Source organism: Vanacampus margaritifer, chromosome 12 (genome assembly GCF_051991255.1).
Source record: "Vanacampus margaritifer isolate UIUO_Vmar chromosome 12, RoL_Vmar_1.0, whole genome shotgun sequence".
NCBI classification, from domain to species: Eukaryota; Metazoa; Chordata; class Actinopteri; order Syngnathiformes; family Syngnathidae; genus Vanacampus; species Vanacampus margaritifer.
This window is the reverse complement of record NC_135443.1, coordinates 817,618-832,763: the sequence shown is the minus strand read 5'-3', so window position 1 is coordinate 832,763 and position 15,146 is coordinate 817,618. Positions and strand designations below refer to the sequence as shown.

The 15,146-nt window shown below is 43.8% G+C and overlaps 2 protein-coding genes across 5 annotated transcripts in view; one reads left to right on the top strand and one right to left on the bottom strand.

The window, feature by feature from the left end:
* Positions 1–15,146, bottom strand: part of LOC144061127 (coiled-coil domain-containing protein 172-like) — a 115,830-nt gene that overhangs the window by 73,789 nt on the left and 26,895 nt on the right. Inside the window, exons 1-5 of one of the 3 annotated variants that reach the window (XM_077581261.1) lie at positions 2,959–3,026; positions 2,110–2,205; positions 1,802–1,887; positions 336–452; positions 88–247 (exon numbers count right to left, since the gene is read on the bottom strand). In XM_077581261.1, the coding sequence (XP_077437387.1) occupies positions 88–247; positions 336–452; positions 1,802–1,887; positions 2,110–2,188 (442 nt within the window). In that variant the 5' untranslated portion in view covers positions 2,189–2,205; positions 2,959–3,026. Of the gene's footprint in view, positions 1–87; positions 248–335; positions 453–1,801; positions 1,888–2,109; positions 2,575–2,958; positions 3,027–15,146 lie in introns of those variants that run through there. The other 2 variants (XM_077581264.1, XM_077581262.1) reach the window with 2 other exon arrangements.
* Positions 4,162–15,146, top strand: part of gfra1a (gdnf family receptor alpha 1a) — a 48,443-nt gene continuing 37,458 nt past the window's right edge. The window contains exons 1-3 of one of the 2 annotated variants that reach the window (XM_077581259.1): positions 4,162–4,641; positions 6,189–6,482; positions 8,680–8,760. In XM_077581259.1, coding sequence (XP_077437385.1) covers positions 4,602–4,641; positions 6,189–6,482; positions 8,680–8,760 — 415 coding nt within the window. In that variant the 5' untranslated portion in view covers positions 4,162–4,601. The remainder of the gene's footprint in view (positions 4,642–6,188; positions 6,483–8,679; positions 8,761–15,146) is intronic. The other variant, XM_077581260.1, reaches the window with a different exon arrangement.

Genomic DNA, 15,146 nt, shown 5'->3' with positions numbered 1-15,146 from the left:
AAGTGCCACTTGTAAGTCAAGGTACGTCTTTCTGACCTGAGCAATCAAGTCAAATGAATTGATAACGTGGAGTAGCTAACGAATGACCTTTGTACAAGGCGTGGACCTCCATGTCCAGGTTGAGGGCCTCCATGTGGGTTCGAGCGCTCGCCTCTGTGCCGGCGCACAGACTAAATTCGCCGTTGAAGCTCCAAATCTCCTGCAGGAACTTTTGCTCCTCGTCTTGAAACTCCGCCTTCATCCTTGCCTGCTTGTCGGGTCAGAAGAGCACAACACGGGCATTCGCACCAGCAGTTTCGACTGCCACTCGGTCACATGACATGACACGGACCCACCAGACGTTCTCGGAGGCGAGCCTTCTCGCTGAGAAGATCCTCGACTTGCTTGGCGATCTGCTCGTCGCATTTCGTCATCAAGTCCCACCGCAGCCTCATCGCAGACAACTGCTGGCCCTGCAGCATAAAGCGGTCCAGAAAGAGAGCAAAAAGTGGCCATATTGCGCTTTCACGGCAGATTTCTGGATGGACCGAAATCGCCAAATTACCAAATTACAAGTGAACTTTATTTGACCTCTGAACTTTTGAATTGTTGTGCTCACTCATGCGTGAGTGATAGCGCTGCCGTCCACCAGCAGGATCCAACAAGTGTTGTTCCTGGAAGAGGCTCTTGAAAAAGTTTCCCCGGGTCAACTTTACTCACTCGTCACAAAAAGCCGAGCGTTGAATCGCTGCTTGTGCGATCACACAAGACGGCATCGCATCATCTAAAAGGCAGCGCTTCTCAAACTTGCCGTTGCAGAGGTCCACAAAATCTTTTGCAACAAATTGGTATCATTGGGAGGAAAAAAAACAATCATACCGATATATAGGAACGGGCATGCCAATAAAATAAACAGTAGGAACTACAGGTGCAACAATTCATCCATTAATCGGCCACTAATCAATTATCAGATTAATGAGCCAGTTAAAAAGTGTGATATGATTGTGACATCGTCACAAATACTATTTTTTCCTTTAGACTATTTTTGCTGTTTTTTTTTTTTTAGTACTGTCAAAGTGAAAGCGTTAAGTAATTAATTAATCACAAAAAATGATCGCATTGATTGTGATGAATCAAAATTCTAAGATGTAATGAATCTGAAATGTTATCATTTGACAGCTCTAGTTTTTTTTTTTTTTTACAAAGGGCACATTTCTTTTTCAAGAATATAGTTCTATTTTTTCCATAACAAATGGTATCTTTTCCAGTTAAAACTAACAATATGACACATTTTCCAGATGTTTTTCCAGATGTTTTTCCCGACGCACTTGGCACTGGAGAATGCGCAGATTTTCCGCGCCCACCCAGGAAGGAGTCGCTCAAGCGAGCTGGCGTGCAACGTGGCATGATGGCATCTCGTGCGTGCGCTACCGGCGCCGGCTAATGTTATCCGCTGGAAATTAGGCATCGACCTGACGTCGGCGCTCGCCATTGATCCACTGCCGCGCTCATCTAACAAACGGCAGGGATTAAGTGTTTGAAATCATAAAGTGGATCAGATCATCAATATGCCAATTTGCCTGACTTGTGCTGACGCGTCACTTGACAGAAACGCATATTTCGGTTTTATATTCTGTTCCTCATCACTTTTCCTCAAATGAATTGCAACCATATTAACCTTTTCCAAAAGAATCCCTTAATGTTTGCCGATTAAAAGCCACTATATTCCTACTTTCTTATGAAACAGTAAATGCCGTTCAGTGTTCGAGTCACTCATATTGAACGCTAATTTGATCAATGTTTTTTCCGAAGTGTTGCTCACCTTCACGTCGAGTTCTTCGGTGGTCTTCTGGTATTTTTCTGTGGCAGCTTTCAAATGGGAGTTGCACCCGACGACGGCTGCTTTCACTGTTACAAACATGGAAACAATACGATATGACATTGTACTGAAAAATAATAATATGATAGACAATACATGTGTGTGTCTTCAGAGATTTTAACCCACTGCTAAAAACAAAAAAACTGACTGCAAACAGACTGTAACCCCACTATGCTAACAAGGCTAGCATTTAGCAACTGACAGAGTCCATTTAAATAATGTATCCAGAATGAGGAAAGTACAAGACTCACCTTCTTTAAATTTTTGAGTCTGCTCACTCAAGTGTTGTTCTGCCAGGAGGATTTGGTGAAAGAGTTTGTCCAAACTCATCGTGAATGTGTGGAAGTCTTAAGACATGAGAAGAAAAAATCCCTTTCAATAAACGTTAGCAGCTAACGGTTGATCTGTAGTTCATGTTTTACCGCAGACCACTAATGATGACAAAGAAGAACACACTTAAACCAAAATGTTGACATTTTTGTATCGACCAAGTCCATGCTCAACAAATCGCAGTATTTCTAGCAGGAGTTGTCAAAAAGATCCAATGTTATCCTCCATCCCTCATTGTTCAGCTCAACAACTGTGTGACAACCCCCCCACCGATGGTTCGGACAACTGAGAAACACTGCGGGAACGCACAAACGAGGGGCACAAAGGCGGAAGCCTAGGACATAGAACTAGGACACGGCCCACACGTCGCAAACAGGAAGCGGAAACAAAGCTGATATGTGAAAACCAGGAAGTCTGAAGTCCCGCCTCCTCCATGGCAAATACCCCATTAGACACAATTAGAATAGGTTTTTCTTTTTAAACCAATGTAAGTCAGCCAGGGCTTGTACCACTTTTGATTGACGTGAATATTGGCCAATGTGAGAAGCTAAGAAGCTAAACGCCTTAGCAACGTTACAACAGCTTGTTGCTCCTCCATTGGTCGGCAATGGTCGCCTGTCAGGCAAACTTCCGTTTTGAGGACTCACGAACACATTCAACTTTTAACCCCTCCCAGTCATCGCTAAAACGTCGTTCAACTCCAAGGAATGTGGGTTTTTCATGCCCCATGTTTCACAGTTACTATTGTTATTGTGTGACATGTAACTCACCGCTGCCGCGAACAATCCCAGAGTATCTTGTTTGTGGGTGTGGCCATATTATGGCTCGTTTGCACGTTGTGGCACCGGAACTTCCTGCCAAATAATGCCCCCTCCCTTCAGTCGACTCGGGACGTTTTATTAGGGACACCAGTATGCTCGAAGTACACGAGAAAATAATTCATTTGTCGCTATTTGTAAGTTAGTCACAAGGTTGTGTATCTTGTTGTTATTGATATGATTTGTCATGCATCACAGCTTGGATTTTTCTCTCTCATTGGGTTTATTAATGTAGTGGTGCATTTAATAGTTTGACGACTTTCTCAGCTCAATTACTGACATTTCTTTTGCTCTGCTACGCATTTTAAAAGCTATATTTATTAAAGTTTGTTCTTATAAATCCGGGGTTACGTTGAAGAGTCAAGTAATATTTGCATTGATTTAACGGTGTTTATTAAGGGGCTTTGTTTTTTTATTATTTTCCAGTATTGTTTTTTATTTCTGTTTTATGTGTTTTTGAATGTGTTTTCTGTTTTATTTCCTCTAGTATATTTTTTCTGTCATTAAAAAAAAATCTATAGAATGGGGGTATTTAAAAAACTGAGAGAACAAATATGTATATATTTATATTCTCTTATATGAACCAGTCAGTATAAAAGAACATTTTACTCCGAAAATCAAGAGATTTTGTTTTTCCAAATGAAATAATAGGCTTTTATTGATTCATGCTTTGTTACCTCGCCTTGAGCTCTTGTCAGGGTGCTATACCTAAAAGAATCGATAGATGGCGCCAGTATCCACTGGGTTAAGACCTGCTTTGGACGCGTTTATTTTGCACTGCTTATATTGTCTATAAATATCCATATTGACCTCGTTATGCATGCTATATCATGTGAACGATATGATAGCTATATGGCATGTGTGTGTCTTCGTGGTTTGTAATATGATTATCATGCAGCTGAAAGATGTCCAATTACAAGCACAAATAACTTCAACTACTTGTCACAAATACGACTCTGCTGTGTATTTTTGTTTTATTGGGTGCGCAAATGAGGTTGGCGCTCGAAAGGGAACATAATGAAACACTTCATAAATGCTCCGAATAGTCCTTAGAGTGCAGAAATGATACTTTGGAAGAGAGAAAGAAAAGATTCATCGGCATTAGGCGCGCGCTGGGACGCGATGCTCATTAAGGCTAAATGTGTGTTTGTGCTCGTAACGCGGCCACGTCGGTCGTGCAGGCGTGCAGGCGTGCAGGCTGGCAGGCTGGCAGCTCTTCTTCTTCTTCTTCTTCTTCTTCTTCTTCTTCTTCTTCTCGTGCTTCTTGTTGCTGTTGCGCGCGCCGCGTGCACTGGTGGTCGCGCACTTGAGGGGGAAGCTGGCGCGCTCTTGCTGCTCGATGCGCCACTTTTGCGTGCTCAGACGTTCGCGAGCATCCGCCGGGCCAGCACGAGGACTCGCAAAGCTTTTTCCAGCGGGGCTCGCTTCCAAAAAGTGCACGCGTGAAGGGGATTTGTTTTGTTGTTTTTGTCCTTTCTTTCTGCTTTTGTGTTTTGAACGCGCGGCCATGGAATTCCTTCCCGTGGATTTAAAGTGAGGCCAACTTTGCGCATTTCCTTCCAACGAGGCTGTTTGCTGTCGCGCGCGAGGAGAGGATGATGCTCGCTGGACTCTGTCTTCTTCTGCCTCTTTTAGGTACCTGCCACCTCTTTCTGTCCGGCTTGATTTGTGCTTTTTGGTCTTGGCTGCGAAGCCTGTTTCAGGCTGGAGCAGCTCGCTCGGTTCGTTCTTCCAAGGTCCAATTAAGTGCGACGTCAGAAAGAGAAAGTCCAAAAAAGAAAAGAAAGAAAGAGAAAGTCAGACAACAGCTTGTTTGCCTCGTGCGGATGATCAACTTTTCTCCAGAGAAGTTTGAATACTCAGATCATGGTCTTGTAAATTGTCGGGTCATATTTGACGGGAAAACTTGCACCCTTTTCGAACTTCATAGGACTGCAACTTCCATATTTCTGCCAAAAGCCGCATCATCATTTTTGCTGCGATACCGATGCGAAGTGTTTCTGATGTTTTCACCTTTACAAGATCACAGAGAGATAAAAAAAAAAAAAGATCAGCACTCGTACAAGACTTGACACAAAATGTGTCGTTGCAGTAAATGATGCATGCGGACAATATTGATAACATGGCAATACAATACAATATGGGGGGAAAAAAGGTTTTTTAAGCCTTGCCTTTCACCAAAACATCCAACAGTAAATGTTGTTCTGAATGTACAATTTAAAAAACAAACAAGTGAATAATGGTGATACTGAGACTTATTTGTAATATTTTGAGGATTTTATTTAGCGAAATAATGTAACCAGAATATCAGAAACATTTGTTTTAAAGTATAATTATAGACAGCAATACATAACAATATCAATATTTTGTCCAAAACAAGATACGTGCTTTAATATTTGCACTAGGTCTGCAAATAACCTTTATTTGAACACATTCACTGCCGTTGACGGCTATAGACGTCCATTTTTACTGGGCTGGCAGCGTGTGAGTTCATTAATATGCCGATTATTCTTTCAATTAATTGAAGAATTCCATTTTTTTTAATCAAATACCTTTATTGAAAAACAGGACATTATTTCATATTGACAGTGCAGAAAAAACTCAAAACGTAAATCCATTATGATTCAGTGACTGGTTTGGAAAATAAAATAAAAATCAGAAAATCAACGAAAATGTTGTTAATCGTTTACCAAAGCAGATGTTTGTAAATGTCTTCTTTTCATAAAACATAATCAGTCAGTTTTGAAGGAGGACGACGGAAATCGGAGAATAATTACTTTTGAGAGGCTGACATTCCGACAATTTTAAGTTCAACAATGTCTCTTGACGATCAATTGTTTTCATAATCGGTTCATCGTTAGTTGTTGATTAATCGATTATTGTTACAACTTGAATTGCTCCATTTGATGGTATTTTTGTGCCAGACACTTATTTTGTTCAATAAGGGGAGGAGCTTGATTAAGTCATATATTGCTAATAGAAAACAAGTGCTTTGGCGCCCTCTTGTGAAATCTAGAGGCAATTACAAATCTTTTCACGTCATTTCCTTGCAGATTTTCGTAAGAACAAAAATGAGAACATTTCTCGCAGTTAAGTGAGCTAACCGATATGCATCGTGACGTACGTAGCACAACCATGAAGCCTCGGGGTGTCCCTAATAAAGTGGCCCTTGCTCTTTCCAGATGGACTGCACGGGTCCGAGGAGGGCGGGCGGGCGTCGCGCATGGACTGCGTGCGGGCCAGCGAGCAGTGCCTGAAGGAGGCGTCGTGCAGCAGCAAGTACCGGACCATGCGGCAGTGCGGCGCCAAGGAGGGCAACTTCAGCGGCGTGGCGCGGCGCGACGCTCAGGACGAGTGCCGCAGCGCCGTGGACGCGCTCAAGCGCAGTCCGCTCTACAACTGCCGCTGCAAGAGAGGCATGAAGAAGGAGAAGAACTGCCTGCGCATCTACTGGGGCATCTACCAGACCTTACAAGGTGCGTGTGGCGCTCCGTGTGGCGCTCCGTGTGGCGTGCCGGCCATGACCACGGGTCAACGTGACGCATCACGACTCGCTCATGGAGGCGGGCTCGACGACTCGCTCGCGGCTCCTCAGTGCCGAACACTAAATGTTGCCGCTTCTTTGCGGACGATGATGAATATACAACTCGAAATCCTGCTTCGGTGTCTGTCAGCGTGTGTTGCTCACCGTTTTTGTTCAAATATCTTTTGCTTAAGTCAAGTCATCTTTATTTATGCGGGAGGAGAACAACGCCGCCACACACATGCGATTCGTTAGCCCATCGGTGGTGTTTCCCCTTCTTTGTTAGCATTTAGCTAAAGAGACTCCCCTAAGGCTAAAGCTACAATATGCGGTTGTTTTAAATATAAAACGTGCCTTTTGCTGTGTGCTCTGTTGAGTTTGATTGCACATTTAAACTGGGAGTGGGCGTCAACGGGTTGAAATATCTTTTTTTCAAAAATCCCGCAATAATTGTAGCTGCCAAACTGCTGCTTGTTGTCATGTGAATTGAGTTCACTGCCAGCATTCAGCGCTCATATCTCAAGTCGGTGCTCGCAAGTAGAAACAAAAAAACTGACCGCTCGTACCTCGAAAAGCTCCCAAGTCAAGTCACTTGTATCTCAATGCGCCACTATACTTTTTATAGAAGCACACTGCCAACATTTAGAACTCATATCTCAAATTGGTACTCACAAATCAAAGCAACAACAAAAATAGACCGAACAACAGCTCGAAAAACTCTTAAGTCACTCATTTCTCAAAGCGCTACAGTCATTTTTCCATTAGTTCACTGCCAACATTTAGAGCTCATATCTCAAGTCGGTGCTCGCAAGTAGAAACAAAAAAACTGACAGCTCGTACCTCGAAAAGCTCCCAAGTCAAGTCACTTGTATCTCAATGCGGCACTATACTTTTTTATAGAAGTACACTGCCAACATTTAGCGCTCATATCTCAAATTGGTACTCACAAATCAAAGCAACAACAAAAATAGACCGAACGACAGCTCGAAACCTCGAAAAACTCTTAAGTCACTCATTTCTCAAAGCGCTACAGTCATTTTTCCATTAGTTCACTGCCAACATTTAGAGCTCATATCTCAAGTCGGTGCTCACAAGTCAAAGCAATAAAACAGACCGACCGACAACTCGTACCTCGAAAATCTCCCAAGTCACGTCACCTGTGTCTCAAGGCGCATTCAGCACTCATATATCAAGTTGTTGCACACAAGTCAAAACAAAACAAAAAATAAAAAAAATTACGGAACGACAAAGCAATATAAGCAAAGTGAGTAAAAAAATCAAAAAATTCAAATCCAACTATTTTGAAAAATCAGCAATTGTATTTCAAGGACAGCCTCAGTTGAAAGCGGGAAAGTCCAAAAGTAGCACAGGGCTTCGTATCCACGAGCAGTCCAGTGCGATCACGACCAATCGCCCCCTCGCCCCCTTTTACGCCGTCCTGCAGAGGCGAGACGCCCTTTGACCTCCGCAGTCACTTTCTGCGGACATAATGGAGCTTGAAGGCCCTCAATGCTGGCCGCTTCCAGCTTAAAGGCTGCACCAGGGAACAAAAGGGGGGGGGGGGGGCACGGAGGGGGAGTCGGACAGTAAAGTCCATCCCGCCCGCCCGCCCGTCCGTCCCTGCGAGGCGACTTCCAGTTGCGCAAGGCCACTGAGCAACCTGCCTAATCAAGCGTGTGCCCGCGGGCCCGCGCGACCCACGTGGGCCCGCGTGGATATCGACTGACCCACATAAGCGCGGCACACGCACAACAGTCAGAAACAACACGCCAACATGCACACAAGACATGTCGACATGTTCCAGCGCAGTCACTTGTGTTCGCTTTTTTTTTTTTTTTTCGATACGTCATCATATTTATTAGAGTGGAACAAAAACCGGCTTGAAGCAGAATTATCTTTTTTTTAATAAAAATTCAGAATCTATGTATATATGCATCAAAACGTATAAATAAAATTCACGACCACTTTGCGTTGTTTGTGCCTGTTCCTGTTTTGAAGCACGTGACCTGAAAAGGAAAGCAAATGCTGAGTACGCACGTTCGTAGTCGTAACGAAGCCTCGCTTTGGTTTGATGTGTTGGACGCTGAATTGCGTGCGACGTGACGAGTTGCGTCTTCATCACATCTGTAACTTGTTGTCCTTCCCGGCAGGTAACGACTTCCTGGAGGATTCTCCCTACGAGCCCGTCAACAGTCGCTTGACGGACATCTTCCGCCTGGCCCCCATCATCGGTGAGTGCATCCGATACCTTTCACGCCGTCGCCGGCAGCTCTGAGAGCTCGTCCGGCGTTTATCGGGCCCCCCCCACCCCTCATAATCCTCCTCGTCCTCCTCTTCCTCGCCGCTACCCGGCCACGCCGCATGGAAGTGATCCCGCATGGTGGCGATAACTTCTGAGTCTCATTGAGCAGCGAAGGTTGTTGTGACGACAGCGTCGGTCTTGTGGGGGGGGCGAGCGCCGATGGCAAAGCGCTCCGATGCCCGACTGGCCGATTCTCAACTCAACTCGTCTTTCTTTCAAGTTGTTTCCTTAAAGAGGAAGTCGCAGTGTTGAAACGGCGTGTAAGCTAGCTGGCGTTAGCCGCGGCTGCTAGCGATCATGACGTACTCATAATGGCGGGTTGCTAAGAACGCGACATGTTATCACTTTAAAGTGGGCGTGTCAAAATGAGTGCGTTCACTTTCAGTTCATTTCAAGTTCCTTTAACGCCACTCATTTTTTTTAACGCTGGTTCATGACCGCCCCTTAATTCCAATCGCAACGCACAAGACATGTCCTCGTCAAAAGTTAGCAGGAATATCATATTGGTGGAGACTGCGGTCAAATTATATTTGATCATTTTGAAAATGTGCAGAATTGACTTAGAAGTTACTTCATGTTAAAGGTTAGAAAGCTCTGAATATGAAAAGAAAAATGCACTGAGCTGTCACCAACATCTTACAAATGCAATTATGCCGTCTAGTGGCAGAAAATTCACAAGTCAATATCACAGTCCTTTTTCACAGTGCAGTGCATCTTTTTAATTTTGACTCCATTTTATGAATTATGAATTTACTGTATCAATGACTAAAAGTTGCAGCCATATTTCTATTAGTTAAAAAAAAATTCCCACTTTTATGCTAAGTATAAAAATTTAGGAAAAAAGATATTTTTGTACATTTAGAACTGATACAAAATTTGTGATTAATCGGGAGTTAACTATCCAAGTCATACGATGAATTACGATTTAAAATTGTAATGGCCTGACGCGCCAACTTCAAAGTTTTGTTGTTTTGGAACGTACAATCCATCGCAAATCGAAAAGAGACGATCAAGCAAATGTTGCCAATTCCACATGAGTTGGGAATGCGGAATGTTGGGAATGTTTTGGCTCAAAATCAACCACTTTCAAGTTAAAGAACAAAAGTTAGCGAGTCACCGCACAAAGCCCCAAAAAAAATATTGACGTCACGTCGTCATCCTCTGAAGTTTAACGGGAGTGCAAAAAAAAAAAAAGCCATCAGAAATAGAAATAAATGAATAAACGGCAGACACTGAAAAATGTACTTGGATCACGTCAGCAAATATTTGTCTTTTATTTCCCGCCACTGAGCCGCGGACGTCGTAAGCGCGTGCGGATGCCGGTGGCCATCTTGTCATATTGCAATCCTCTTCTCATGTACGCCGGCGTCTCGAGGTTGCCTGTGCAGGCGTGCGTGCGTGCGTGCGTGCGTGCGATCACCGCCGCAGGCCGAGATCCGCATATCAAAGACACGTCAAATCAGCCTCCTCATCCTCATTGACGTCCTTTCGGGTGTCCTAAAAACAACAACAATGCTTCTCCTACTCGTTTGGGTGACATCACCACGTGGGCGCCCGCCGGCAGGATCGGAAGCAGCGCGTAGCCGTTTTTCAACCTCTCTTTCAACATGGAGGAAGCCACACACGGCGATAAAAAAAAAAACATCACAACCTCTTTCATGGCTGCAACTAATGAGTATTTTAATCATCGAGTCATCTCTTGATGATGTCATCAGTTAATCGATGAATCGGAGGGAAAAAAAACAATGTCCATCTATCCATTTGCGGAAGCGCTAATTCCTTATTTCAAATAAAACATACATTGAGTATGATTCACTTACTAGTTTGGTTGGTAACATGGATCGGGAAATCGGTCCAAATGTTGATTGTTTTCCAAAGTAAAACAAGAGTTTTGCAAAATGTAAAAAAGTAAAAGCATTGGACACTGTTTTCCATGTCTCCTTCAGCCAACACAGCTGAGGATCGTTATCAAGCTTCATGCAAGGCTTGCTGATGAGCTGATTGTTTGAAACACCCGTGTTGCTTGCAGGGGACATTAAAAAAACTGCTGGATGTGGCGCACTTGAAGGAGCAGCTTCACGGGATTTGGTCTCTAAACGATGAATTCATGATCAAAATGGCTGCCAATGAATTTGTTGATTCATGGATCAATTGTTGCACCGCTATCGTGTTCTCCAACACAACTCACCACACACGATGAGAGACGATGTCAGGCCAATAAATGGTCTAAATCAGGCCCAATTTAAAAAAAAAACCAACATCATAAAGTTGCTGTCAAGTGAAATGTCCGATTTGTTTCTAAATCCATTTTGCACATTTGAGAATATTAGTTGTTGAAGATTGAGAACGTCATTTGTGGAGATTGTGCGTTTTTCCCGATTTTTGTGGGTGTGGCTAAAACGGGGCCCAGTCAAGCTCGTTGGGTCCGAATGAGTTTCACTTTTGGTTTGTTTACGGACTTCAATGAGGTCAGCACGGCAGTCGGGCCTGAATTCATTCAAACCCCCCCACAGTCTGTTGAGGCAGCAAACTAGTCGGGCCTGAATTCATTGTGGCGCGCTTGTCTTGTCTTTAGTTGAAAGCTGCTTGACGGCGAGTTTCCTCGTCTTGTTCCGTCTGCTTTGATTCCTCCGTCGAGGCGACGGCGCGCATTTGCCGTTCCTGCCGAGTCGACGGGCAGATTGAAAACGTTGTGGGGCCGTCGGTTGCGCCCGCCAAAGAGCCTTTTAAAAGAACATCTCTTTACACGAAGTATGATGAGAGAAATGTCAAAGCCGGGCTGAAAAGTGACATAATGGAGCGTCTGGGCAGCGGCCAGCCGCGCGCCAACGGATGCGCTTGACGTTAGAGCTTCCCAAAAGTGCCACTTAAGAATCTTCCCGCTGACTTTTTGCTTTGTGCGGACGCCGCACAGCAAAAAGCTCCTCCGGCACCCTGGCAAGGAAGCGCACGGGACGTTTTCACGGGACAGAAAGGCCAAGTGCGGGCAGGGGTGTGCACACATTTGTGCTCATGGGCCAGCTGGATGGAAACTTATTTAGAAATACTCGAGCTCGACAAATAAATCCTTCGTTTACAGAAATACAGTGAGGAAAATAAGTATTTCACCCCCTTGTGATTTTGTGAGTTTGACCCTTTACAAAGAAAGGAACGGTCTATAATTTTCATGGTAGGTTCATCTTAACAGTGAGAGACAGAATATTAAAAAAAATCCCAGGAAATCACATTATATTAATTTTAAACATTTATTTGTCTTTTATTGAGGAAAATAAGTATTTCACCCCCTACCAACCAGCAAGAATTCTGGCTCCCACAGACCCAGGGACAAGATTGTAGACCTGCACAAGGCTGGAATGGGCTACAAGACCATTAGCAAGCAGCTGGGTGAAAAGGAGTCAACTGTTGGTGCGATAGTTAGAAAATGGAAGACACACCAATTGACCATCAATCTCCCTCGGTCTGGTGCTCCACGCAAGATCTCACCTCGTGGAGTGAACCGGATCATGAGAAAGGTGAGGAAACAACCCAGAACTACACGGCAGGAGCTTGTTGATGATATCAAGGCAGCTGGGACCACAGTCACCAAGATGACCATTGGTAACACACTACGCCGTAATGGATTGAAATCCTGTAGTGCCCGCAAGGTCCCCCTGCTCAAGAAGGCACATGTACAGGCCCGTCTGAAGTTTGCCAATGAGCACCTGGATGATTCAGAGGAGGCTTGGGAGAAAGTGCTGTGGTCAGATGAGACTAAAATCGAGCTCTTTGGCATCAACTCGACTCGCCGTGTTTGGAGGGCGAAAAAAGCTGACTTTGACCCCAAGAACACCATCCCCACCGTCAAGCATGGTGGTGGAAACATTATGTTTTGGGGCTGTTTCTCTGCTAAGGGTACAGGACGACTTCACCGGATCGAGGGGAGGATGAATGGGGTCATGTACCGGGAAATCTTGGGTGAGAACCTCCTTCCCTCAGCCAGGATATTGAAAATGGGTCGTGGATGGGTGTTTCAGCATGACAATGACCCAAAACATACAGCAAAGGCAACAAAGGAGTGGCTCAAGAAGAAGCACATTAAGGTTATGGAGTGGCCTAGTCAGTCTCCAGACCTTAATCCTATAGAGAACTTGTGGAGGGAGCTGAAGCTTCGAGTTGCCAAGCAACAGCCTCGAAATCTTCAGGATTTGGAGAGGATCTGCAAAGAGGAGTGGGCCACAATCCCTCCTGGGATCTGCGCAAACTTGGTGACCAACTACAAGAAACGTCTGACCGCTGTGCTTGCCAACAAGGGTTTCTCCACCAAGTACTGAGTCATGTTTTGCTAGGGGGTGAAATACTTATTTTCCTCAATAAAAGACAAATAAATGTTTAAAATTAATATAATGTGATTTCCTGGGATTTTTTTAAATATTCTGTCTCTCACTGTTAAGATGAACCTACCATGAAAATTATAGACCGTTCCTTTCTTTGTAAAGGGTCAAACTCACAAAATCACCAGGGGGTGAAATACTTATTTTCCTCACTGTACATGATTGAACGTGTCACATTTGACCTACTTATAAAATTCATTCTTATTCGGATTATATTATTCACAATTAAGTTAAAAGTAATGGACCACTCATTTTTAATATTTGTAAATAATTTATAAAAGAATGTGTATATACATAAATTTTAAATGATTGTAACATTAAAACAATACTTGATCTCATTTTTAAATTGTATTAGTTACAATTTTCAATATCATTTTTGATTGAACAAATACATAAACAAAAGTTCATATTAATAATGTTTTAATTAAAATTGAATTCAAATTAATTCGCCAACTGTTTAGTTTGATCATTAATAAAACCTAAATAAATACATAAGTTCTGAAATTATAAAAGTTTTTTAAATAATTAAAAAAAAAAAAGTTCTTTATCCTTTTTAAATTGTATCAGTTATGATTAAAAAGTTAATTTGACTTAAAACCTATATAACGCTTTAAAAATAAATCAACTGATTCATTGAGATAATTGAAATCAATGTATAAATGACAGATGAAGGTGTGCTCTATTTCCCAAATCCATTTGAATGGCATCGAGGAAAATGGGAATCATGCTGGGACTTCGCGACGCTCCCAAAAGTGGCGCCTATTTGGCGCTCGCGCACAAATTTAGCAGATTGTGTCAGAAGACGGAAAACAAAAAAGACTTAAGCATGTCACGTAATACCCGGGTTTGACGACAATGCATTTGTAAACAATTTCCTGTTTTATGCCACTAAAAAAAAATATTCGAGACAGAAAAAAAAAAAGAAATCTCTGATTTGAAAGCGTCGAGTTCTTGTCCCAATATTTACGAACGCGTCTGCGTGTACGTCGCCCCCCCCCCCCCGGCCATACTTTCCCACCCCTGCTGGAATTTGGATTAGCAGCAATCCCGCCTGTGCTCGGGTGCAATTTATTTTCCCACCTGCATGTTTGACAAGCATCCCTGCAGTAATTACCAAGCGCTTCCCGGCTTGTTAGGGATGTTGTTGATTTTTTTTTTTCTCCTCGCTTTTTCGCTGCCTGCCTGCGCGTGTGTGCGCGCGTGTCAAGTGTGTTTGTCTCGCCCCCTCACTCCTTAATCTGCATCCTCCTCCTCCCTGTCGGCTGCCAGCGGAGCGTCACCCACTCGACGACGCGTCGACACTTCAATGGCCTGGCGGAAAGCGCGCTGGCAACATCTGTTAGGAGCTGAAGGGCCGTCGGGAAGTCCTTCTCAATAAAGTGCAAGGAAAATCCTTTGCGACCTTCCGCGCTCGGCAAACAGTGAAGTGGCGCCTTCGCGGAACGCGTCAAAGTCATCTTTCGCCATCGCAACGAACGCAAATAGCGTCAGTCGGGTTTCCATCCGATCGTTTCAGGCAAATGGAGTAAAAATGCGAAAAATGGTCATGTGACTTCTGCCCGTTTGCATCCGTTCTCCTTTTGCCGATCTTGAGAGGTGACTCCGCCGCTGTAGGTGGCGCTATACACCATAGAAATGTGATCCAGCAGTCGTTTAAAAGAAGAAGAAGAGCAGGAAGCGACTGCACCGTGCGATGACGTCGTACGAGTTTGCGTCTGCAATTCTTGTTCAACCGTAGCGTTATTTTTGCTGTTTTCCATCTAAAATATTCGCTTCTTTAATTCATTCCAAAAAGATTTCTCTTTGGTCGCCCCCCCGAACAACACCTTGCGTTGTCGTCCCACATTGCTTTGGGACTACAAACGTACGTGTGACGTCACATCCGGTCTTGCCGGCGGTTATTCGCAAAACCGATTTTTTTCTTCTTTTTTTTTTTGATACGCTT